The sequence below is a fragment of the Crotalus tigris genome, unplaced genomic scaffold (genome assembly GCF_016545835.1).
Source record: "Crotalus tigris isolate CLP2741 ecotype Arizona unplaced genomic scaffold, ASM1654583v1 scf7180000020724.653033, whole genome shotgun sequence".
NCBI classification, from domain to species: Eukaryota; Metazoa; Chordata; class Lepidosauria; order Squamata; family Viperidae; genus Crotalus; species Crotalus tigris.
In genome coordinates, this window is record NW_024098152.1 from 187,050 (window position 1) to 201,382 (window position 14,333).

Below are 14,333 nucleotides of genomic sequence, written 5' to 3' on the forward strand. Positions count from 1 at the left end.
CACACACACACACATACACACACGTGCAAAAGGAAAGTGGACGGGGGGGGTGTAGCGCTGGTGACCCTCTTGCTTTACCGCAGCCCGTTTCTGGGCCTTGCTTCTCCCAACAGAAGCCTCTATCCATTCCCCAAACTTCGGACTTTCCCGCACACCCCCACCCCAAGCCCACCCGAGGAAGCAGAGGCCTGGATGGTGGCAGCAGTGTTAAAAAAAAAACTTTATTGCTTCATGGGATGCTTAAATGTTATTTGGTCTTGGTCTCTGATACAAGAGAGAACGCATCCCTTCCCCAGGGCTATGGAAGGCAGGCACGGGAGGCTGCCCCTTCGGGTGCTCAGTGTCCTTTGGGTAGGGTCCCCCCCGGGGGGGGATTCCCACTGGGTCCTCTCAGGGCTGGGGGGAGAGGCAGCTGGCTCAGATGAAGACACAGCCCAAGGGGGGGGGAGGCAAGGTGTTGTGTGCAAAGAGAGAGCAGTTTCACATTTTTCCGTGGTTGGTTGGGGTCAAGGGGGGAGGGAGAGGAGCGGCTGGGCGGGCTGTCCTAGAACCGCCCCCCTCCACAAGTGCAGCAGAGGCCGGGCGGCAGGTAGCTGGCCCCCCAGAGGTAAGGCAGAGACCCTCTGGGGCTTCAGGGAGTGGGCAGGAAGCCCAGCCCCAGATAAAGCTCTCCCGTCCTCAACGAAGCAGACAAATAGGTGGCATTTTGTCTTTGTCAAATATTATTGGGGTACCGAGTGCCCCGTCCTGAAAGCAAGTCGGGGTCTTCACGGGGGGGGGGGAGCTACATTGGCGCTCAGAGAAGGTGCTGCCCCTTCAGGCCAGGGCAGAGAGGCTCCCCTCCGCTTTGGTCCCTTTGACCCACAATCTGGGGACTGAGGGAAGCCCTCAACTTTTCACATTAGAATACAATACAACTATTCCCCCCCCCCCAGCCCGGGCCACCAGTTTTCAACCAGCTGCTCCAGACCCCCCTCCCTCCTTGCAAGGCAGCGGCTCCAGCGCAGCAGCAAGCTGGACCCCCCTCCCTCCTTGCAAGGCAGCGGCTCCAGCGCAGCAGCAAGCTGGATCCGATGCCGGGGGTCTGCACCGGCCCCACCGCCACCTTCTGGGGGCTGGAGGCCGGGCGGGGCTCCCCTGCCTTAGCCTCAAGGGGTTCCTGAGGCCGGAGGGCCTTGCCGGGGACGCGGGGGGGCTCTTCCCGGCCGCCACAAGATCGCTCCCCCCACCCCCTGGCGAGTATCGTCTGGCGCAGGGGCGACGCTGCCCGGCGCCCCCTCCTCTGCCGCCCGAGACCTCCGCGGTCGGGGGCGGCTGAGGGGGAGGAGACCCTCTTGAGGTAGGGACGAATTGGCTCTCCTGGGCTGGGGGGGGCGCGGGGAGCGCGAAAGCGCAGCGGAGGAGCCGGGCGCGCAGCCGGGGGTGGCCCTGGCGCTGGCGGCACCCCGAAGGACGGGGGCTTGTCAGGGGGGCGAGAAGCGGCCTATGGTCCGAGCGTGGTGGTCGTTGTGCAGGTGGTGGGTGGCGGCCACCACGGCGCCCTGGGCCAGGACCTCGGCCGTCTTGTCGGGGCTGAGCCCGAGGTAGAGGCTCTCCAGGGCGGCCTTGGGGTCGGCGGCGGCGGCGGCGGCGGCGGCAGCGGCGGCCAGGAAGTGCGAGGTGTGCTGGAAGAGCTCCTTGTCCGGCGGGGGCTGCTGCGCCAGCCGCGCCATGGCGAGCACCCCCTCGGGGAAGTCCAGCTTCAGCTTCCCGTCGGGGCCGGCGGAGGCGGCGGCTGCGGCGGCGGCGGCGTGCATCTTCATGTGGCTGAGCAGGTTGCGCTGCTGGGCGAACTTCCCCCCGCAGACCTGGCACTCGTAGGGCTTCTCGCCGGAGTGGATGCGCATGTGCTCGGTCAGCCGGTACTGGCGGGTGAAGCGCATCCCGCAGGCGTCGCAGGCGAAGGGCTTCAGGCCCAGGTGGCTGCGCATGTGGCGGGTCATGGTGCCGCGCTGCGTGAACTTCTTGCCGCAGATGGAGCACGGGTAGGGCCGCGTCAGCCAGTGCGTCTTCTCGTGCTGGCGCAGCGTGGCCGGGTCCTTGTACGCCTTGTCGCAGGAGGCGCAGCGGTAGGGGCGCAGCAGGTCGCAGCCCGGCGGGCCCCCCGAGGGCGGCGGGGGCGGCGGGGGCGCCGGCAGCGGCGGGGCCTTGTCCAGGTAGGGCGAGCCCTGCCCCGCCGCCGCCGCAGCCGCTTCGGCCGCCTCTTTGCGGTACAGCTCGTCCTCCTCGTTGTGGGCCTCCACGTGCGCGTTCAGCTGCTCGGAGGACGGGAAGCCCTTCCCGCAGGGGATGCAGACGTAGAGGTTGTCGCCCCCGAAGCTCTCGGGCTCATAGCCCAGGTAGCGCTCCAGGCTGCCCCCCGCGGGGGAAGGGCCGCCGCTGCTGCAGCCCGTCTCCTCGCTGGTGCTCTTGTCGGGCTCCAGGTCCTCGCCCTCGCCGTCCGGCTCCGCGCTCTCCAAGTAGTGGCGAGGGGGTGGCGGGGCCGGCCCGGAAGGCGACGGAGCTTGGGGCTCCAGTTCTCGCTCGCCGCCGCCGCCGCCCGGCTCCCGCCGAGCACCGCCACAGTCGCCCTCGTCCTCCTCCTCCTCGTCGTCCTCCTCCTCGACGTAACCCGCCACCAGCGGCTCGTGCTTCATCCAGCGGTACAGGAATTCGGGCGCTACCTCGACGCGAGCGCTCGGCTCCGTCCCGGGGCTGCTGCCGCCGCTGCCGCGATGGTGCAGGTGGGCGAAGGCGGCCTGGAGCGGGGCCGTGGAGCCCGGGTCCCCGAAGGCCGCGTGGGGAGGCAGCAAGGCCGGGCTCTCGGGCCGCGGCTGCAGGACCCCCTCGCGGCTCTCCACCGCTGCTCGGAGGCGGCTCTCGGGCGGCGGCGGCAGCTGCGGGGAAGGTCCGTTCGGGCTTTTCTTGGAGAGGTCGAGGCCGCAGAGCGGGGGGCACAGCCCGTGCGGGTGGGCGGCGGCGGCAGCGGCGGCGTACAGCTCCCCGCAGTGGGTGCTGAGCGGATTGCTCGGCTCCACCGGCCGCGGCGGCGCCCCGAAGCAACTCTGGATAACCGGCGTGGCGGCGCGGAGGCCCCTGGCCAGCTTTCCGAAGGGCGCGGAGGCCGAATAGCTCCCGCCGCCGCCACCGCCACCGCGGAGCTGGTAGTATTTGCCGGAGCGCTTCAGCTTCCTCTTGCACAAGGCCACCAGGTCCGGGATCTGCAGGTAGCTGGCGGCGGCCAGGATGGCTCCCAAAGCGGGCTCGGCGCTGGTCACGCCAGCCGGCTCAGCCTCGCCCTCGGCCCCGGGGCCCAGGCGACCGGTGTAGATAAAGTCGAGGACGGCGCGGAAGACGGCCGGGCTGACCATCTCCTGGTCCAGGTTGATGAGGTTGTCGTGCACTACCAGGGCCTTGAGGTAGGCGCTGCTGGCCGCCAGCACGTTCTTGTGGGCGCGGAAGAGCGCGTTCTGCACCACCAGGATCACGTCGCAGAGGAAGCCCTTGGTGCGCTGCGCGTTGAGCTGGAGCAGCAGTTGCCGGGAGTGGCCCGTCGCCTCCGAGGCCTCCAACATCGCTGCGCCTGCAGGGTGGAGGAGAGACAGCCCAGCGGGCCTTAGCTGGCTTGGCCGCCCTCGCCCGCCCGCCCGCCCGCCCGCCACGCGGAGTCCCGGGAAGCGGGCGCCTCTCCTGCTCTCCTCCGCCTTGTGTTCCCCCGACTCCCCTTATAGAGGGGCTTTCCCTCTTAGGCGGCGGAGGGAGGAGGGGGGAGGAGGGGGAGGAGGGGGCTCAGCCCCGGTGGGTCCCGGATCACAGCCTCGCACGCCCTCCTCCGGGTGGGGCCTCGCACCTGGCGGGACAGCGACGGGGCAGCTTCCTCGCATCGCCTCCCCCGCCCCCCTGCGCCGACGGGACAGATCCACGGGCGCGGACCCCTTCTGCTTCCGGGCCGCTCGCCGCGGCCTCGAAGCTGTGAGCTGGATCCGGGTGCCGTTTCTCTGTCCGTCGCCCTCCGGAGGCAGGGAAAGCCAGGGCGCCGTTAGCCCCCCGGTTTCTCACCTCAGTGGCCGGATTGGGGGGGGGGGGGCAAAGAGAGACTCCTTCAGGGCTGCCGGCCTGAGCGGAGAGGAACAGGGGAGCCCGGCTGACAGGGTGGCTCAGCGCGCGCAGGGCCGCGGCTCGGCCTGCCTCGGGAACCGCCCTGTGGGCCCGAGCCGCCGGTGGGCAGCCCCCGTCTTTCCTGCGCTGCGGGCGTCCTTCGCGGCCGTTCTTCGCCAGAGCACCCCCCCCTTCCCGCCCAGGGTCTCTGGTCCGGCTGCCCTAACCGAAGCGTCTCCGATTTGCTCCTTCTGGCCGGCATCCCTGTCCAGCTGAGGGATCGCCGGGTAGGGCTGGCTGGCCTGCGCGAAGGGGCTCCGGCCGCGGGACAAGGCCGCCCAAAGTTGTCCCGAAATCCGGCAGGAGCAGCCCCGCCACCGCCGCCGCCGCCGCCTGTCAAGAGTTTCGCGGTGCGGGCAGTCGCGGCCGAAGGAGTCGGGTGACGGCGCTGCTGCCCCCTCGGCCGAGCGAGAACGCCAAAGGCAGGGCTGGAGGACGATCGAGCCCGGCCGCGGCAGGCCCTCGGTCGCCGAGGGAAGGGGCTCCGGGGCCGTCCGGGGCCGAGGGAGAAAGCCGGACGGGCAGCCGGACCGGGTCCCGCTGCAACCCCCGCTTCCCCCCAAAGGAGCCGCCGCTCGCGGACGGGCCGGAACCCCCGGGATTTCGGGCTGAGCGGCTCCTTTCCTCCCGCTAACTTCGGAATCCGCCCGCGAGGAGACCGCCTGGCCGGCCGCTTCCTGCCCGGCAGAGCCAGCTTGGGGAGCGGGCGAGAGGCGCCAAGTCCGGAGGCTGCGGGGTCTGCCCGCCCGTCCCTTCCCCGACTTACCTGGAAGCCCCGTCGGATCGGCCAGGCAGGCGAGGTCCGCGTGGACACGCATGGCCCGCTTCTGCTGCCACGGCGGCGGCGGCGGCGGCCGCTTCTCTGCGCCCCTCGCAGCGCCTCAGGCCGCTTGGTGGAGGCTGCGCCGGCTGGTCCCCATGTGCCGGGAGCGCCGCCGCGGCGGAAAAGGTAAAGGCCGGGCCGCGAACTCCACCTGACCCCGGGCTGAACTCGGGCGTGTTAAAGGAGCCGCCGCGGCTTCCTCCGCCTCCGAGCCAGCCAGCCAGCGAGCGCCGAGCTAGCAGGCGAGCGGGCGGGCGGGCGACGGGGCTGGGAGAGCGCGGCAGGAGGAGGAGGAGGAGGAGGAGCCACCGGCGGGGTCCCGGAGGAGCAGCCCCGGGGAGGAGACCGCGCCGCGACCCCCGCCCGGCGAAGAGGGCAGGCAGGGGAAGGCTGGGCCCCCGAGAGCAGGGCGGGGCCAGCGCGCCGCGCCCATCGGAGCAGGACCCGCCGCGCTCTGCCGGGAGCCCAGACCGCCCCGTCGAGGGGACCGGCGCGCGGGAGAGCCGGCCGCGACGGCGCAGCAGGGAGCCCGGGGCGCGCGGCTGCTCGGCGACCAGGTGGGTGTCCGGGACCGGACAGGACAGTCGGAGCGGGGCGAAGCTGGCGCTCTGCGCGCCCGTCCGCTTTTCCCTCCGGCCGCGCTTCCTCTGCCAGCTCCTTCCCTTCGGGCCCCGGTGGTCTTGACTTGTCCCGCGGCCTCTGTCCAAGAAATTCGCTCCCCGCCCACCCCCAGGGACCCCCAATTCCTGCCTGCGCGGCGACCCCTGGCGGCCGCGGCGCGGCGCGGCGGGTCCGGTGGCAAATCCTGCTCTGGGTCGTTCGGAGGTCCGGCTGCGCGCTGTCCGGGGCCCAGGGCAGGCAGGTCGGGGGGAGGGGGAGTAGGGGGAGGCATAACCCCCCCACCCAAATAGGATGGCTTTGGTTCGGGACTGTTCCTCCGCGGTCGGGCCGGGCGATTCCAGCGTTTCCGGCCTGGTCGGTGTCGGCGGAGAGAGCGCGGCCCAGGCCGCTGTGCAGAAAGGGGCCTTGGTGGCTGCCAGAGCCACCGGGCCATCTGACAGGCGCTTTGGGACCCCTCTGATACTGGCAACGTCGCATCCGGGGCCCTCCGCCGCCACCGGAGCCCGACAGGGACAGGGCAGCATCTGCCAGGCGGGGCGTAGTGCAGGGCTTCAGGCATGGCCAGGGGGGCACAGGCCACCCCCAGTGCCCCGCCGGCCCTTCCGGTGCCCCCTCTGGACGGTTGCAAAGAGCAAGACGTGGGGGGGGGGGTGAAAGGGGCTGTGGCCTCGCTTCTGTCCCGCTTGAAGGGCCTCCTTCCGGCCAGTTTACCGCTCTGTCCGCGCAGGCCACGAACGGGAATTTCCGTCAGGGCAGAAAAATGGGTGTCTTTCCTGGCCACGTCCTAGAAATCTGGGGGTGGTGGTGGGGGTAGGGGCTGGGGGGCTCCTTCCAGCCCAATGCCGCTCCCGTGTCTGAAGGAAATGCTCACACCCCCCCCCCCGTCTTCCTCCGGGCCAAACAGCCCCCCTTGTTTTCGGGCCCAAATATCCAGGCATTTGCAAGAGAATATTAAAAAAAAGGAAAGAAAGGAAAATAAAAACTTTTGCGTAAGATAATTTTGAAGCTAACAAAACTTCCGAAGTGATTTCTCGGGAGATAAAGGGGTGGGGGGTGGGGGGGGTGGGGGTTCCTGGCTGCTGCTCACTCCCGGGGCTTCCGATTCTGGTACAGACTCGTTCTGGGGGTGTCGCAGAGGCTGGAAGGGAAAGTTGGTTTCGCTTTCGCTTTCTCCGCGCGCTGACAGGGTCGCCGCCTCCCACTCCCTCGGGACGAAAGACCCCCTCCAGGCCCTGCCCCCACTCCGACACCCCAGTTTCCGGATCGTGCTCTTTAGTGTGGCTTTAAAACACAGGGCTGCTTAGGGTTCCCCCGATCCCCCCCCCCGACGTCCGAATGTTTCACGAGGGCCGTTAGTGAGACAGAAAACGCGAATCTCCTCCGCGCAGCCTCATTCTCCTTTAGCGACGCTTCTGCGTTAGACACGAACATTTTTTTAAAATAAGTAAACTCCTGATTTTCTGGTACCAGATACTTTCCGTCCAGCCTGGAAAACCTGTTTCAAGGGGGCATCGTCGGCGCTCACTGACAACCAAGAAAAATAAATAAATTTTAAAATCCGAAAGTGGAATAATAATAACTTTATTCAACCGAAAACTAATCTCATTCCGGGCTTCCTGTCTGGGTAACGAATAAATCCCGATTCCAGTTTCGTGGCCTGTGTAATTTATTGGGCCGTTTAGTTTTCATTCCCATCCTTCACGCCCCTCAAATATTTTCGAATATAGTGTATCGTTTTTTAAAACGTGTGACGTTTAGGCTCTCCGAGGTTTCTCTGCCGATCCGATACAAATAAGGTGGGGGTTTTTTGCAATAGTTTTAAGAGGTCCCTTTACAGCGACGTCAGTGAAAGTCCAACCAGACACTGAAAATTTTTTAGAACGAAAAGAAGAATCGCAGATGCTCCTCTAAAGAGTCTTTGGGTTCCGGGAGGCGGTTATAAAAAGACACTTTCGGGGCTGGTGGGAGTCCTGCAAACTTGTGGCTCCCCCCCCCCGTCTTTCTCATTCCTTGATAACTGAAAGGTTCACTGCGACTCCAAAGGCGGCTCCGGTCGATCGTAAGGCAAACTGAACCCCTGCGGCGGTCCAGCCCTTCCCACCACCCACTCTTCGGACCCGCAGGAGGAGAATTCCTCCCACACGCCTCAGTTCCACTCTTCAATAAATTAATACTAAATAAATAAGGGAATACAATCGGTTGTGGGGTCCGTGTTCGCCTGCTTTCCACCCGCCGCCCCCCGACGTCCGTTGCCCTTTTGGCGGGACGAAGAGAGCTCCGGTTCCGTTCGATGGGGAGAGGGGCGCCGGGGGCCTTGCGCTCGCCTTCCTCCCTCGGACTGTCCCCAGCGGAAGGGACCTGGGGGGGGGACAAGGGCCGTTTCTCGAAGCAGCTCCGGGGAGGCGCTTCGATTCTCCCACGACGGGTGACGGAGGGCTAAGGCCGGCTGGTGCCGAGGCTTTGGCTAGCGACTTCCTCGAAGGGACTCGTTCCGCGCCCCAGAAGGCCGTGGTTAGGGAGGGCTCCCCCGCTTCTAGCCTGCTTGGGACCCGCCCCACCACCCCGGGCCTCTCCCTCGGGGCTACTCTGTCGGGAGTGACCCCGAACCTCGTGGGGCTCAGGAGCCTCCACTGGGGACCAGCCGCCCGGCCTCCCTTCGCTTCGGTCTCACAGGAACCGGCGAGGATTAGGGCTAGTGGTGTCCCCCACCCCGGGACTCGCGTGGTTCCCTTCTGGTGGATGGGATTGCAGGGGCGCCGGGAGTGGCAAGGGGGCCGAGGCAGAGTCGCCTCCACTGGCGGATAGACTGCCGCAGGCCCTGGACGCTCTCTTTAGCCAGCTAGCAGCCGTGGGCCTCGCCTCCAGCTGAGGGAGTGAAAGGCGGCTGCCTTGCTCGCCCCCAGGCTCCGGGAGGCCGGCGTCATCCTCGGACGGCCTCCCCGCCGCTGCTTTACCCGGAAGGAGAGGTCCCCGCAGAAAGCTCCCCCAGAACCTGTTTTCCTGGATCCCGCGGGCCCCCGCGAGCCGGCGCTGTGCGTGCGGAGGGTGGGCGGGCGGCTACGGCTGGACCAAGGAAGCCGCGGTGCGCGGCTGGGGCCGGAGCCGGCCGGGGTGGGGGGCTTTGCAGAGCCCTGCGGTTCTCATTTCTCTTCTCCCACAGCTTCTTGCGCCGATGCAGCAGCGCTTGGGGGGCAGACGGCCGCCGCTGAGCGTATCTAAGCCAGGCCGCCCCGCTTTTCCTGGAGAGGCGGCGGACGGGCCACCCGGGAGGGTAGCGACGCTCGTCTGAACTCTCAGCGCCCGGCCTTGGTGTCGCCCTCCTAAAGCAAAACCCAGGAAAGGCAGTTCGGAGGTTAAGGCGCGAAGCTGGGAACAGAGAGAGCTGAATTCTAGTCCTGCCTGAGGCCCAAATCCAGCTGGGGATGGGCCCCTCCTTCTCTACTGGCCCAGGGCGGCAAGGCAAAGCATTTCCCCCAAACGCGCCCCCCCAAACCAAAAAAAAAGGGAAAGCCTAAAGCAAAATCACGGGGGGTGTCTCTCAGTCTGGGAACCTCTCAAGGCAGCCATGGGGTCCGCCCTGTGCCAGCTTTGGCCCCGGGGGCCACCCTGGTGCAGGAGGAACAGGGAGGAGAACTCCCCACCAACCTGCCTGAGCCAGAAGCCCCCTGAAAGGCAGGCCACCAGACCCCCTGGCCCCAGTGAACGCAGAGGAGAGGGGTCCAAGATAAAGCTTCTCTCCCCCCCCCCCCGTGCTGGGATGCTCCCTTGCCATGCATCAGCAGCAGCAGCAGCACCAGAAGAAGGGAGGCCAGCGCAAACGCGTGCGCGCGCGCACGCACACACACACACACACACACACCTCTTCCTCCTCACCAGGCTCCAGCGCTACAGGTGCAGCTCAGAAATCTTCAAAAGGGAGAAAGAAAACAGACACCAACTCCAGATATCTACTTGCTCATCCCTCACTGGCTGCCTTAATCACAGGTAGTCCTCAATTTATGACCATAACTGAGCCCAAAATTTCTGTTGCTAAATGAGACAGTTGTTAAGTGAATCTGGCTTCCCCCTTTTGAGCAATGTGGGTTGTTTTTAATATTGACTGTGAATATGTCTAGTCACTAAAGGCATTATTGGAAGAGGAGTCACCATCTGGGTTTTATCCCTCAAATGGCCAGGTGGGCTGGGAGGGATGCTAGGGTCCGCTTCTGGGTCTCTGGATTCAGATGACAAAAGAGTCCGGGTGTGTTTCTCTTCCCTTTCCCGAGAGACATCTGCCTTCACTTAAACACTCAGCATTCTCTAAATCAGGGGTGTCCAACCTCGCCACTAAGACCTGTGGACTTCAATTCCCAGAATCCCCCAGCCAGCATAGTTGAAGTCCATAGGTCTTAAAGTGGTTGAGGTTGGACACCCCTGACCTAAATGAAATGAAACATTGCAAAAGAGTCCCAATTACTGGTGTTTGTGTGTGTGGGGGGTGTACAGAGGAAAACCTCTTTCACCCCAAGAGATCAAAGATCACCTTCCTAATCTGCTATGGACCATTTGGTGGGTCAGCCACCTCCATTACTGGAAATCTAAACCAAGCTTCTTCCTTAGGAACAGTCTACCTTTGAATACCTGCTTCTACCTGTCAGCCTTGTCAACCCTGCTTGTGGGGAAACAGAGGCAGGCCTTACTAAGGCCATTTCTTCGCTTCCAAATATTACTCAGGTTTTATTTTTCCTTGAAGAATATCCCAAGGGGAAGATCTGCATTTAGGGGCACCCTCCCAGGTACTTCGCTGGAGTACCTCAGTTTCTCCCGGAGAGCTGTTCCCTCTCCTTCCTGGGCATGATGGCAGCTGGGAGCACCGAGGTGCAGGCGGTCCCTGCCTCAGGGGAAAACGGAAGGGCCTCCCTGTAGCTTGGCAAAGGGGCCTGTCGTGGGGTGAAGAAGCAGGAGAGGCCACGGACACAGCAGGGTCTGTTGATCTGTAGGCAGGCCAAGAAGCGGAGGATGGAAACTCCTCAAGGAGAGAAGCAACCAAGAACTAAGGAGGAATTTCCCGACAGTGGGAACAATGAACAGTGGAACGGCTTGCCACCAGAAGCTGTGGGTGCTCCATCGCTGGGAGTTTTCAAGCGAGACTTGACAACCATTTGACCAGGATGGTACTATAAGGTCTCCTGTTTGAGCAGCAGATTGCACTGGAAGACACCTCCCCCCAAGGACCCTTCCCCACACTGTTATTCTGCTATTCTGCTCAGGCAGAGGGCTGGAGGGACAGACTTTCTCCAGCTGGAAAGACTTTGCTTCAGGCCCAGGCCCAGCAGGTTATTGTGCAGCCAACCCCCCCCCTCCTCCTTGATCTCCGGACAGGCCAAAGAAGCACCTGAGTCACATGACCAGCTGAATCCTGTGTTCTGCCAATGCTCCTGGAGAAGGAGGGGCCTGGAGGAAGACCCTCACCAAGGGTCCCACCCGCATGGTCCAGTTGGCAGCAAGGACCAGCACAAGTCATCAGTGGCAGAACGAAGGGAGGTGCCCCCCCCCCCGGCGAGGTGACCGTTTTAAAGGCAGCAAAACTGTGAGCTCAAGACGTGAGTGGGGGAACAGGGGCTTAGCCCCGCCCTCCTTTGGAAATTGATTCTGCCCTCCCTTCGCCTTGTCTTCAGCTAATTGTTGGAAACAATCCTTGGAAGGTCTGGCAGCGGCTGTTGTAAGGAATGGCTCCCCCAGGCCCCGTGCAGGTAATTTATTGGCCTGGTATGTATAAATCACCCCCCCAACTCTGCAACGTGGAGACAGCTGCCTCCCGGAGGCTCTATGGAGCCCCTGACTGACATCTCAGGTTGCCCCGCTTGGGGGGGGGGAGGGAGAGACGCCCCGAGCAGGTTTCCTGCCCATGGCCAGATGCCTTCCTGCTTCCTGGGGGGGGGCAGGGGGGCACAGAGAAACTCCAAGGCCGCAATGTCAAAGGTCACTGGAGAAGACCCCCATCCAAGGGGAAGGTTAGCTGGGCAGAAGCTGGCCTTGGCCCGGAGGGGCTGGAGCCCGGGGCCTCGGGGAAAGGGTGCCAGCGGGGCGAGGTGGTGTGGAAGTGCCCCCAGAGGAACTGAAAAGAGCAAAACACAAATACAGATCACAACCGGCTACACCAGGCTGCCAGGACAGGCCTCCGGTCTCTGCGGACCGACAGACGTGTCAACGCCAAGAGCGGGTCACGCTCGCGCCCTCCCGGCTCCGGACTCCCCAGTGCTCTCCGAAGGCGGCTTTGGGAATACCTGGGGCGCCGGAGGAAGGTTCGCCCCCTCCAAAGCCGGGCCTGGGCACACGGTGCGCCCCCCACCCCCATAAAGCTCCGCCCACCCTCACACCAGCATTTCTTTCTCCGCCCAAAGGGCGATTTCTGTGCAGCCCCTCCAAGGGGACCCCAAATTGCTGCAGAGCGAGGGCTGGGCCCTTCCGCCCCCCCTCCCAGCCAGCTCTGGGACATTCGTATCAAGACAAGCGTGCGGGGCGGGGGGGAACCGATCCTTTATGAGACGACGGCGAAGTCGACTGCGTGCTAATAAATAACGGGGCGGCGGTGGGGGGGGGTCTAGAGCGAAGGTTCGCCCCGGGAGTGAGGCTCGCTTTGGGGAGGGCACGGGGAGGGCACGGTTTCCGTGATGAGTTCAGCACATTGGAGCGCTCCGTGGTGGGGAGGCCCGGCTGGAGGGGCTCCTGCGCCCGTCCCCTCCCTGCCATTAATCACAGGCAAGCGAGGCAGGCCAGATGCTGGGCGCCTCTGCCTCTCCGCCAGCGGTGGCTCGGGCGCATGCTCCGAAGTCGGCCCGGACAGCCCCCTTGGACAGGAGACAAGCCCCGATTTCCGAACTTTCCCCCAAAGCCCCCCGCACCTGGCTTCCATTAGCGGGGCCTTGGCTGCCCGCACCGACCCGCTCTCCGAGCGCAGCCAGGTCGGAGCCCCCCCCCGGGCCCCCTCCCCGGGCCAAGGCGCTGCGGAGTTTCCTGCCGGCTGCCCTGGTGCCTCGCCCCTTCGAGGGAGGGTCGCTTCTGCCTGGGAGACGCCGAGGGCTGCTGCCCGGAAGGGAAGAAGTGTGTGTGTGTGGGGGTTCAAGTCCAACTGCGGCCAGGACAACTGGGCAGAGCCCGAACCCCTCATTTCGGGAGGGTGGGTGGTTGGGGAGAGGGCGGGGTGGAAGAGGATGCCTGGCTTCCTGATGTGGGACCCCCCCATCGCTGTTCACACCTCCCGATGCCTCTCCCCCCCCCTCCCCGTGACATACTCCTTGCACAGCAGGCCCTGGATAGAAGAACGTGGCCAGAGAGGGTCTCCTGTGGGGGCCCCCGGAAGGCGACCCCTGCCTCCTCCAAGGAGCCTTTGGCCTTATTTATTTATTTATTTATTTATGTATCCTGTTTGGAAGGCTTGGCAAGAAGGAGGCTCCACGTGTGGGGAGGGGCGCATTCCCTGCCGCGGTGTCACAGGCTGACGTTCTCCAGGGAGAGGCCCATCTTCTCCGCTTGGCTCGCACCCACCGCCCTGACAGGGCCTTGGCAAGGGGGATCGGAACAGGAGAGCAGGAGGGGCCGGGCGCAGCCAGGCAGATGCATCCGGAGGTCAGGGAGACCTTGGGGGACAGGAGGGTCAGCCAGGGAAGCCAGGGCCACTGGCCGGGAGGGGCTCCCAGGGGAAGCCTTGGGGACCGACGGGGCATGCTCCGGGCACATTCCAAGGCCACCGGCCTGGACGGCCCTGGGAACTGGCAGGCGAGCCAGGAAGGGAGGCTTCCCGGCAGCTCTTCGGCCCTTTGTGCTCCGCAGCAACAGCGTCAAACCATCCTTCGTAGTCCTCCGCTGGAGAAAGTGCCTTCCAGACCCAGCAAGGACAGTTCCGGACCCTCTGGGGGTCTCCTTGGCCCACCAAGAGCTTCCCGGACAGACCAGAATGGAGGAGGGAGGGATCTGAGGCCAGCCGGTCCCGGTGGGATCCACCTTTCAGGCCACATGACCTGCCCAGCCATAGCTGGGCAGTGAGGGTGCCCATCCATTGGGTGGGAGGGGAGAGCGTTGTCCCTGCCCTCCCTCCCTCCCCTTACTACTTTATTTTGTTTGTCTGTCAAATTTAGGTACCGCCCACCTGGGTCTCTGTGTGATTCTCCTGCCTCGTGCAGTGGGATCCCAGCAGCCCTGTGGTCTGGGGAGGCCTTTCCTGGTTTGGGCGTTGGAAGCGATGGACACGGTTTCTCCTGGTGCGTTGGGTACATGCAGAAGAGAACCAGGGAGGCCTCGGTGCCCTCTAAGCCTGGGAGGGGCTGTTGAGGGGAGGAGGAGGAGGAGGAGGAGGAGGAGGAGGAGGAGGAGGACTGTGGGGTCCTTGAGGTCTTTGAGCTTGTTTGTTTTCTTGCAGACATTTCCTAATTATAACTCTAGCACTAATGATGTTCCTGGTTGGGTCGTGAAACATTTACAAGAAAACAACAAAACTCAGAGAGCACCAAGGATCCCACAGCTCCTCCTCCTCCTCCTCCTCCTCCTCCTCCTCCTCCTCCTCCTCCTCCTCCTCCTTTCCACAACCTCATTTCCTTGTAGCGTTGATGATGTTAATTTTGGGGTCATGAAACTTCTGCAAGAGAACCACCCAACTCAGAGAGCAGCAAGGACCCCACAGTCTTCCTCCTCTTCCTCCTCCTCCTCTTCCTCCTCCTCCTCCTCCTCCTCCTCC

General features: G+C 64.5%; 1 protein-coding gene across 1 annotated transcript; it reads right to left on the reverse strand.

Moving 5' to 3' along the window:
* Positions 1 to 1,029: 1,029 nt before the first annotated feature.
* On the reverse strand, positions 1,030 to 5,077 carry HIC1 (HIC ZBTB transcriptional repressor 1). Its single transcript, XM_039368264.1, has 2 exons — positions 4,943 to 5,077; positions 1,030 to 3,601 (listed from the first exon to the last, which is right to left on the reverse strand). The coding sequence occupies exons 1-2, from the start codon at positions 4,992 to 4,994 to the stop codon at positions 1,464 to 1,466; spliced, it is 2,190 nt and encodes a 729-aa protein (XP_039224198.1). The 5' UTR covers positions 4,995 to 5,077; the 3' UTR covers positions 1,030 to 1,463.
* Between the last annotated feature and the right edge of the window lie 9,256 nt (positions 5,078 to 14,333).